The sequence below is a fragment of the Coffea eugenioides genome, chromosome 5 (genome assembly GCF_003713205.1).
Source record: "Coffea eugenioides isolate CCC68of chromosome 5, Ceug_1.0, whole genome shotgun sequence".
NCBI lineage: Eukaryota > Viridiplantae > Streptophyta > Magnoliopsida > Gentianales > Rubiaceae > Coffea > Coffea eugenioides.
The window spans coordinates 9,036,544-9,047,485 of record NC_040039.1 but is presented as its reverse complement, the minus strand read 5'-3'; the positions used below and the strand labels follow the sequence as shown (position 1 = coordinate 9,047,485).

The window sequence follows — 10,942 nt, the reverse complement described above, 5'->3', positions numbered from 1 at the left end:
TTGGATGTCTACGTCTTTTCCTATCATTTCCCCTTGGGTGGCTCAATTAGATTTCATTAGTTGGATAAAATTTGGTTGTAAAAAATTCTCAACTGTTAACAGTTTTAATGCTCTTTGGTTTCCTATTTTTCCCGTTGTCTGTTGGGTTCTATGGAATTATAGGAATAAATTAATTTTTGTTTGATAGTTATAATAGACCCAAAAATCTAATTAATTTCTCTGTTAGCGTTGCTGCTGAATTTCTTCATTTGGGCCCTAGCGTTGAGAGGCCAGTTAGAAAACATGAATAATATCAGTTTGTAAGTGAATGGATCATGGGCTTCAGCAGGAACATTATTGGTAAAGGCAAAACAAATATGGCAGAGGCATGGACGACGAGATGGACTGTAGATTACTATTCAAAACCAATTTACTCATCTTCTTATCAAACATGATTCGAGGATTTTAATTTATTTGCTGTCTTCTAATCATCAAACATGTACTTTCTCATAATCACCAAATTCAGTTGGTCACATTTAAGCATTAAGTTTCTTAAAATGATTGTGTTTGACTCATTTGTGGTTTAATTTATGTAGCTCTCTCTTTCATTTTATTAAAAAAAAAAAAAAAAAAGCTGTTCACGAGCAGTGAGCCCCCCACTTACATATGCCTCCAAGTACCCTTTGCGGTGACGGTAAGAAATTTTTAAAACATAAAAACAAAATGTAAAGAAAAATGTAAAGAATTAGACTCTATACTGTTATATTTACTATGAATGTGAGGCATTCATAACCATAATTCAAACTTCTTCAATTTATATGATAGTTGAATTTTTTTTTCCCCTTTGATTTCCTATGTAACGTGTACAATATTACGTTAATTGCTATTTTAAAGTTATAGGAACCAAAGAAACTAAGAGTTCATTGTTATAAGAAATTTGGTTTAAAAAGTTTGGATTGTGATTTTTTGCAGAAAAATTTTTACGATTTTCATGAACACATTTTTCAATCATCTTTTTACCTCACACATATATCTAATAGCTACAATACATTTTTCTACAAAAACTCTTAAAAATAGCAATCCAAACAGGACATAATCGTAGGGTAAGTAGATACCAATCATATACTTTTTAAGAAAGTTAATTGTTAATCTGGTATAGGACACTTTATCAAAAGAAATTAAACAAAATAACAAATAAAATTACTGATAATTATATTTAAGAGAGCCAAAATAATATAATTTTAGTTGACAACTAGAATTATAGGAAAAATTTTAAAATTCTGAAAACTTTTGCAGGGGCGGCTGTCCCTGCCAGGCTGCCATCCCGCTGTGTCAGACGCTAAGTCCCTCTCTGTGTAATGGATGGATTGTAAGGAAATTTTTTTCGTTATTTTCGTTATTTTTTATTTAGTTTTTGTATCAGGCAAATATAATAGAGATGAGGCCATCATTCTTGGTTACACAAATTCTGGAGCGGGATTTAGTGCAATTCATCCGGCTTTAACTTTTTTTTTTCCTTTTTTATTCAGTTTTTGGGACATCGAAATGAGGGACTTTTTTTCTTTTTCTTTTTTTTTTTAACGTTGAAATGAGGGACCTTTAAATTAACGATCTGTCAGTTGAGATGCTTTTAAGTATCTTTTTTTTGCTTTTCTGAGGTGCAGCTTTTGTGTTGGTGGTTATCGTGACGAAAAATAATTTTATAATTGCCTAGTGACTTCTTCGCTGGCAATGTCTAACGTTGCGTGGGTCCATTTTGATGCCAATTACATGCTGAACGATCTAAAACTCTAATCATGATTTTTTTTTTTGGCGACGGTAAAATTCCTATAAGTTAATCTTGGGGAACGAGAAGTGGATGAATACAGACTCTATCGAAAGAAACTAATTAAGGCCGTCACATATTATGATAAATTTTGATAGAAGACAAGAATTGAATCATTGACCTCTAACACCATAAAATTGGTGGTGATCACCGGGCCAAAGGCCTAGTGGCAAAACTCTAATCCTGATTGGTTTGCAACATTTTAGATACATTTTCTTTAAAAAAAATTTAATTGAGTGAGAGGACTCTAAACTTTACAAGAAGGAAGTGAGAAACGGAAGACTTGAGGTTTGGATCTAGAAACCATGATTACCCAATTGATGTTGATACTAGTTAACCGACCCTCAATAATAAAGATGTTGATACAAGAAGGTTGTTTATTTTGATCGGAGAAATCTAAAAAATAGTGAACACTGATCCGATCTGAACCGCAAATTTAGGATATCCAAATTGATTTTAATATGTAGTTCAGGTACTAGATCAGATTGACAAGTGAGCACGTCCTCTCGCAATTCAAAGGCTTTGAAAATCGCAGATACCCAACCCTATTCATATATAAGGATATACTTATAATTTTGTCCATTAAAACTATAATTAATAGAGGAATATCTAATCATCTTTCATCAAATATTTATATTTGAGATGACATACTTTACCATTTCAACAATATAAAAGTGTTAACTTGCTAATTATATAATATATTTAGCTTTTGTTGTTGAGAATAAGTGATATTTAAAAAAAAAATTTACCTTAAATATGCAAGTATTGATGGTAATGTGATCTTTCTTAACAAGTAATGAATTATGTTTAAATAAAATCTTTTAGACGTGTAACTATTTTCTAATTCTCAATTAAAAATATGATCTCTTTTTTAACTTAGGTACCAAGTCCGGTACCTCCGGGACACAGTTATAATTTAATTTTTTATCGAACCAATAGAACTGGTTCGGATTACAATTTTATTAGGCGGAAAGGACACCCGACCCGTGAAACGTAAATCACGGACTGGTGCTGAATCCTCTTTACTCTTTGTTCATGGCTTAAGGCCCTTGTCAGTAATTATATAAACTCTAGTCAAAGATTCCATCAAACTAAAATCTCTATTGAAGTCATTTTACTTTTTTCTTTTGAAAATAAGAACTAGCTATCTCGTAAGATTGATTTCTGTAGCATGCATATTGAACAACAATGCTTGAATTTTCCACAAACAGAAAAAAAAAACAATGAAATAAAGCTAACATAGATGACTAATTATAAATTATCAGTCTTTTTTTCCCTTTCACTTGAAATGAAAGAAACTATTTTCATGATAATAAAAAATTTTGTTCAACTTTAATTTTTTCCCTTTCTTTTTGGCCCCTTATATGCTCTTTTCTCTCTTCCAACCTAGGCGAAAATTCCAAGAAAGTCTTACCTTATTGAAAGCAAAAATCTTTTAATTTTTTTTTTTAAAGGAAAGGTCTAGGTGCTGCAGGGTCCCTTTCTTAGTGGACAATGCCGACACTAGTGCTTCTTAGCTGCAAAATGTGTCTGAAACCATGAAGTAATGAATAAAAAAATTCTTTGCTTTTCCAAATCGAGATGCGATTTTCTCGTGATTCCAACACTGTCACCACTACGTTATTATTTGTTAACCTTTTCTTCCTTGCTCCGTTTGTTTGTTGAATAATTAAATGTTCCACAAAAGAAATAGTTGCTAGATCTGGAGATGGCGAGATTTGTTAATTTCTCCTTACGCTACACAAAAATTTGAGAGTGAAATTGAGGAAGTTCCTTGCACTGTAAAGAGTTGGAGATGACCTCCACTTGATAGATCGGATCTGATTGAGCTCATATGTAAGTAGATACTCCCTCCGTCCCATTGTCCTAACGAAAGTATCATACTTTTTCAAAATATTTGTCACATTTGACATCCTCACTATTTTATACTCTGAAATTTTCCTTATACCCTTCATTAATGATACATAAAAACAAATGTGATGAGATTGTTTTCTACTTTTTATTTTGACTGACACATGATTAAAGGCAAAAGTGGAGCAAAAGAAAATTTTTTGGTAGAATGCACTACGCATAAAAAGCATGTATCCCCAAACATGACTAAATATATGAGACGGAGGGAGTATTAATTATAATATTTTTTTGAAAGAATTTAAAATAGACGATCAGTACTAATGTTAAAAAGTATGCCTATACATCATGAGGTTTAAGAGTATTTTCTTAATCAAACTACTTGATTTGATACTTTGATCAAACTGCTTGAGCTCGACCAGCCAATATTGAGGCAGTTTCGCTGCTAGAAAGCTGGCTTACGAGATTCATTTGTAGTTCTATCTAAAAGATAAATACAACACTATAAAAGCCTTATCAATTCATTAGCTGTGTATAATATTATTAAATTTAACCACGAGAGAATATGAAAATGTTCTTGCGACCTATATCAATTAACCCAAAATTGTTCAGGTCCCAAAAACTTGAATATAGTTGCTCACATATAACAAATGGCACAGGTTAGAATCACAAGGCCAGAGATCAGTTGCGCATTGTGAATGAAATCTTCTCCCATCTAAAACATTGCCCTCGAATGTGGAAGAAAGACTAGTGAGAAGACTTGAATTAATTTCCAATGGGCCCACGTAACACTGAAATGGGCATATACTTGTGTTTGGATAAGAGATTATACGGGATAATTTACAAAAAAAATAAAATAAAATTATATCACTCTTTTGATATAATATATGTGAAATAAAAATATGTGATTAAAAAATATATTTATGATGCAAAAGGATAATTTTGTACAAATATTTAATTTAGATTTAAGTCTTGACTCTTGTAAGAAGTATTACAACTAATTAGTAGAAATTTCCTCTTCTTTAATCCAATCATTTTCTTTGACCATTGTATATTGGTAACATTAATGCACGCTAGTAACATTAATTTTGCCCGTTATCATTTTCCTGTTTATATTTATTATCTTAGTGTTTACATTTATTAAGGTAATGATATATTTTATGATATAATTGACACTAGTAATTGCAGAAATCCCACAATTCTCTGCATTCCCTACTTTGTTGGCCATGGTTATTAATCTCCAAGATCAATGGTCATGATTATTAATACGAGAGAATTAGAAGAGAAAGTGATCAAATTTAGTGGTTTGCTCAAGAAAGAAAATAATTGAAGAAAATTAGGGAGCTAGATTGAACATCCGTGCTAAAATAAAAAATAAAAAGAAACCAGCTAAAGCTGTATTTGTATTTATATCTCTATACTCCCGATAAAAGTCTCTTTGATCATCTATATTTTGATGTTTCTTTATTTTTCGTTCTTCCTAATATACCCACACTAAATAAGATAATAGCTTAACTATAATTGACATATTTTAAACATGGATGAATTAAAAGACTCAACTCTATGCTGGCAAAATAGGGAATGCTTGTACAAGCTCAGTTGTAATTATTTTCATTCAACTGAAAGAATTCATTAAACAAAAACCTCTAAAGTCATTTTACTTGTTCCATAGTAACTAAAATGAAACTAGTTACTTTATGCATGTAATAATATGATGGGACTATTTTTCGAAGAAACAATCAATTAAAGATTAAAGTAAAACAAGTCTGAATTGAGCAGCTATGGTTAAATTTTTGTGCTTCTGTAGTATAGGTGCAGGGACCCTTTGCCAATGGAACATACCAGAGTAGTCCTTCTCAACTACAATACGAGTATGAAATATAGAAAAATAATACAGTTGCCAATGAAAACTTTTTATTTTTCTAAACATAAGATGACTTTATGATAATTCTGTTCATATTCCTTAAGCATTTTCTCTTTACTTTGCTGATATTCTGTTTCTTGTTCCGTTTGTTAGTTAAACAATTGAGTATCTGATTTCTCTTCTTCACTATCCCACCAAAAAAAAATAATAATAATAATAATAATAATAAAATACAATAAAATAAAAGCAAAGTACTTTTTGAGGCAAGAAATACTTTGCTAGCTCTGCAGTTTGTGAGATTTGTTTCTCCCTTAAAATTTGAGTGTGAAACTGAGGAAATTCCCTGCATAAGAGATGGAGATGGCCTCCACTTGCAGCATGTATCGTGTCTTACTTGATCGGACTGTTCCTTACGATGTTCATGTTGCAATCAAACACATGAAATTTCTCAAAACATTTCTTATGTGTGCCAGAAAGTGGAGCCAAAGCAATGATTTGTACTTGGAATCTGACAATGTTGTGAAGAAGGTGAGTCTTTCATCTTTCTTATCTTGTATTGAAGATACCTTTCACAAATATGAGGAGGATATTCACTCTCTTTATCTTAGATTAGAAACGGGCAAAAATACCCAAAATACTGTTAATCTTGCAGTGTCCCCCGAAATTGAGAAACAGATCAAATCACTGAAGCAAGAAATCTTCCAAAAAATCATCCAAATTTACTTTGCTTTGGCAAGCAGCAGGTCATTGCAATCAAATTCTTGTATGACAGATGATGAACTGTTGCAATTCATAGACCTCATCCTACAAGATCTAGCAGATTTGACAAATTACAGTATGTATTGGAAAATTAGTGAATCGTATATTTTGAGTGCTCAAGTCCAAGCCCTTGAAGCAAAGCTGACATTCTTGAAAAGCTTCATTCCCTTTGCCAAAATGCGAGGAACTGCAGATATTCCTGCCTTGCTATTGGCGCACTTTGAAGTGGCGGCTTTGAACGCAGCACGCCTCTCTCACATGTTTTCTTATTGGGATGATGCAAAGGAAATGCACTATCCTGAGTTCCACTCCATGATGTATGAACAACAACAGAAGATCAGAGCTGTTGATTTTCATCTCTACGAAATTTATAAGGAAGTACTTGGAGCTTCATACTGCTCAGCATCATTACATACACCAATGGTGCAGGATAAGCAGATATTGAACAACTTCAATGATTCTCTTATAGGTTGTCTCTGGGAGCTGTTCTGCTGCAGTTCAAGTTTTATGGATTCTATGAAAGATGAAATGGGAATACTCTATGCAGGACTGAAATTCTTGAGAAGCATTTTAAGGGAGCATCAGGAGAAAATGGATGAACAAAACGAAAAAATTGGTGCTCTTCTTAGTGAGGCAGGCATTATAATTTGCTCGCCTTCTCTAAACAGAGTGAAAGGAGGAGAAGTTAGCTTCTCAGAGTCCACAGATGCCCTTGACTGTTATGATATGCTGGCTAATACCAACATCCATATCAAGCATTTTAAGGATCAGATCAGTGGCTCAAGCATTATTGAAAGTATTCCTTCCTTTCATAGCTTAAGAGCACCAGAAGTTAGCAAGACTTCCAGCCGCATGCTATCAAAAGGTAAAACCCACGAAGTCATGGTTGGTCTTGATGATGAGGCAGAAAAAGTAATTGACCGACTTGTAAGCGGATCAAAACAGGTGGAAATTGTTCCCATTGTGGGAATGGGTGGGCTTGGTAAGACAACTTTAGCCAAAAAAGTTTACAATGATAGGTCAGTAATCTGTAACTTCCACATTCGTCTTTGGTGTACTGTTTCTCAAGAATTTAACATGAAAAATGTGTTGCTTCAAATTTTGTGCTCTGATGGCAAACATTCTAGGAAGGATGAGTTTCAAAATCTGGATGAACATGCGTTGCTTGAAAAGCTCTATCAAAGGCTATTGAAGAATCGATATCTTGTTGTTTTTGATGATGTCTGGGACATTGAGGTATGGAATGAGCTGAGAATTGCATTCCCCAATGACAAGAATGGAAGTAGAATCATCTTTACGAGTCGATTTTCTAATGTAGCTTCAGAGGTTCAATATGGTGGAGAACCTCACTATCTTCAGCCACTCAGTGAGAAAGAAAGTTTTGAACTACTGCTGAAGAAGGTTTTTGGAAAAGAAGATTGTCCTCAAGGATTGCGTGGAATCGGAATGCGTATTGCCAAAAAGTGCAGGGGATTACCATTTGCAATTGTTGTTGTAGCTGGAATTCTAGCAACTATAGAGCATGATATTTTGGTTTGGGAAGAATTTGCTGAAAGTTTAAGTTCGACCACGGTGTCTGGTACAGACCAGTGGAAGAAGTCATTGGAGCTCAGTTATGAGCATTTACCATATCACTTGAAGGCATGCCTGCTGTATTTTGCAGCATTTCAAGAAGATGAAAAAATTGCTGCCAAGAATTTGATGCGTCTCTGGATTGCAGAAGGGTTTGTGGAAAAAATTGAAGGAAAGAGATCAGAGGTCATTGCAGAAGAATATCTGATGGACCTTATTGGTCGAAACTTAGTTATGGTAAGTAAAAGCGGATGCATTGGTGGAGTCAAAACTTGTTACATTCATGATTTGATATTTGAGTTCTGTAAGGGCGAGGCGAAAGAAAAGAAATTTCTTCAGGTCCTGCAAGGATATGATGAGCTTTCTACCTTTATTGAGCCTCCCAACCTACCTCGGTTGTCCATTCGCTCCAGTGTAGAAGATTTTATAAAGTCAAAGCTATTTTGTCCACATTTAGGTACTCTGCTACTCTTCCATGCTACTCCGGGAGATGAGTTTGAGTTGCGTAACATCTCCTTCCTTTTTTGCATCTACAAACATCTTAAAGTTTTGAATTTAGAGGGCATTAACCTAAAGCTGAAGGAGCTTCCAACTGAAGTCGAATCACTTCTTTGTTTGAGGTACTTAGCCCTTACAGCTTGGCACATGAAATTCATTCCGCCATCTATAGCCAAGCTCTCACATTTGGAAACCTTTTGTCTATATTCTCTGGAGCTGGTTTCATTGCCAGATAGCATCTGGAACATGAAGAATTTGAGGCATGTATGTGTAAGTAGTGCCGTTGTTATTCGTCTTTCTTCCAATGACAATGTTGTTGAAAACCTCTCCACTTTACCCAATTTAGACAGACTCTCTACTCTGCGTCTTGATCTTAATAAAGAGGGAGAGAACATATTGAGAAGGATTCCCAACGTTCGCCGACTTAGAATTTTCCAAAACAGAGTATGCTGTAACATGAGTCGACTAGAATGCCTAGAGTCACTCACCTTAGGGTGCTACCACTTGTTCGGTTCACGGGAGCATATTGAGCTTTCTTTTCCCAAGAATTTGAAGAAGTTGTCTCTTAAAAATGTGGGTCTTCCCTGTAGAAAAATGTCATTGATTGAACAACTACCCAATCTTGAAGTCCTCAAATTAAGAGCCCAGTCAACGGAGGGCCAAAAATGGGAGCTGATGGAAGGAGGATTCCCTAAACTCAGGGTCTTGACCATGGAACGTGCAGCGATTGTTGAGTGGATAGAGGCAGACCCTGACAGTGATGATTACTTCCCGTGCCTTCAGCAATTAAAACTCTTCCAAATTTTTAGCTTGAAAACGATGCCTGCTTGTTTAAGGAGTATATCAACTCTTGAAACAATTAAGGTGAATCTTTGCGGAGATGACGTCGACTCTTTGGTACGGGAAATTGAAGAAGCACAGAAATATAATGGAAATGAGAATCTGAAGATCATTTATAAAAAATATTGAAGGGCATCAGCTGGTGCAATATCAGGTAATTTTTTTTGTACTTCAGTTGCCTGTAGCGCATGCACAAGCACATTGAAATTGATGAACAAACAACTAATTATTGCTCTATTTTTCCTTAATGATATCATCAGGGAGTGCTACGCTAGTTTTTCCTCTTGAGATTGTAATTGGTCATCCGTGTGGTCTGATTTTCTTTGGTGCTATTGTAGAAGATGGAGGTAAAAGTTGGAAAGGATCGATGGCTCTTTTCTTATCAAGATATGGTGGAAACAATGAATGAGATTCGTATATCGTGCACCATTTTATCAATCTGCACGACAGCATAGAGGTTATTCACATAATTTGCTGTTGGCGTATTTTGTGTAATTTCGTTTTGCTGAATTTAGTTATGGTTGTGTGCTAATTCTTTTCAAACATGTATGAATTTGCTGCATTGGGACTTGGAAAATAGGGATAATGTACGAAGGTACTGCCACAAAAAGATTGGTTTTTGACCGGCAAGAAACTCTGTTATATTTTTTCATTTTTTTGGACAAATTACATTTTATCCTCCTATGATTTAGTGTTTTTGTACATAACCCCCTATGGTTTCAAAAGTTATATATAACCTCCTCATGATTTGGATTAAAGTGTCAGAAATTATCATTAGTAACGAAACCTATTAAAATGTTGAAATTACCTTTATTTAAAAATTAAAATGGTTGACGTGATCAAAATATACAAACATAATATACATGACATACTAACTCTGTATGGGTTTATATTTTATCATATAATTCTCTTATAATTTAATGCTTTATCATAAAATCCCCCTATGATTTTCAAAATATACACATAACCCTTCTTGTGGTTAATAAATAATTTTCAACTTTATATAGGAGTAATTTTTGACATTTTAGGTGATTTCGTTATGAATTGCAAATTTTGTCACTTTGACACTTTGATCCAAACCATGAGAAAGTTATGATAGTTTTTGAAACTATAGGGGAATTATGTATAAAAACACTAAATCACATGGGGGTAAAGCGTAATCTGCCCTAAAAAAGGTTCATAATTCTCATTTTCTATGCATATGTTTTTTTTTCAAAAAGAAAAGGTAACTGAATTATAAAAAAAAAAAGAAGAAGAAGAAGAAAAGGGACAACAAAGTATTGGCTGCAATGGGCTGAAATCAATAGCGTTTTCTTCAACTGTAGTTGCAAGTTAATTTGGATCTACAACAAAAGCTGGTACGCTATTTAGTTTAGCTGCTATATATATAAAAGAAATTATTCATTGTTTGTCAAACTATTTAGTCTCTTCTCTAACATTTGATGTTGCAGTTGTCGTCATTGTTTCATTTTTCACCTTGAATTTTTATATTTCGCAAGCTTGTCATAATTTCTTTAGGAGTAATAGAGCTTACCCAAAAAAAAAATTACTTTTGGAAAATTAAGCACCCAATATGATAACTACGTTAGAAAAGAAACAGGAATTTGCTTACCTTTGGGCATGCATCATCCAAGTCCGAAAGTCTAACCAAGACTTAGGTGTCTATTAAAATTGTCCACTCTTTCCTCTCTGCCTGGTTTTTGCCTGAAAATTGCATCATTGGAAGTGCCAAGAATCAACTTGGCTCACAAGGCTTT

The 10,942-nt window shown here is 34.0% G+C and overlaps 1 protein-coding gene across 1 annotated transcript; it reads left to right on the top strand.

Moving 5' to 3' along the window:
* The first annotated feature begins 5,870 nt into the window (after positions 1-5,870).
* Positions 5,871-9,807, top strand: LOC113771143 (putative late blight resistance protein homolog R1B-16). Its single transcript, XM_027315758.1, has 2 exons — positions 5,871-9,339; positions 9,446-9,807. Exon 1 carries the CDS (start codon positions 5,871-5,873, stop codon positions 9,312-9,314), a length of 3,444 nt encoding a protein of 1,147 aa, XP_027171559.1. The 3' UTR covers positions 9,315-9,339; positions 9,446-9,807.
* The last annotated feature ends 1,135 nt before the right edge of the window (positions 9,808-10,942 follow it).

Excerpts from the sequence above, each read along its gene's own strand:
- LOC113771143 (XM_027315758.1), top strand. The coding sequence starts at position 5,871 with ATGGAGATGGCCTCCACTTGCAGCATGTATCGTGTCTTACTTGATCGG.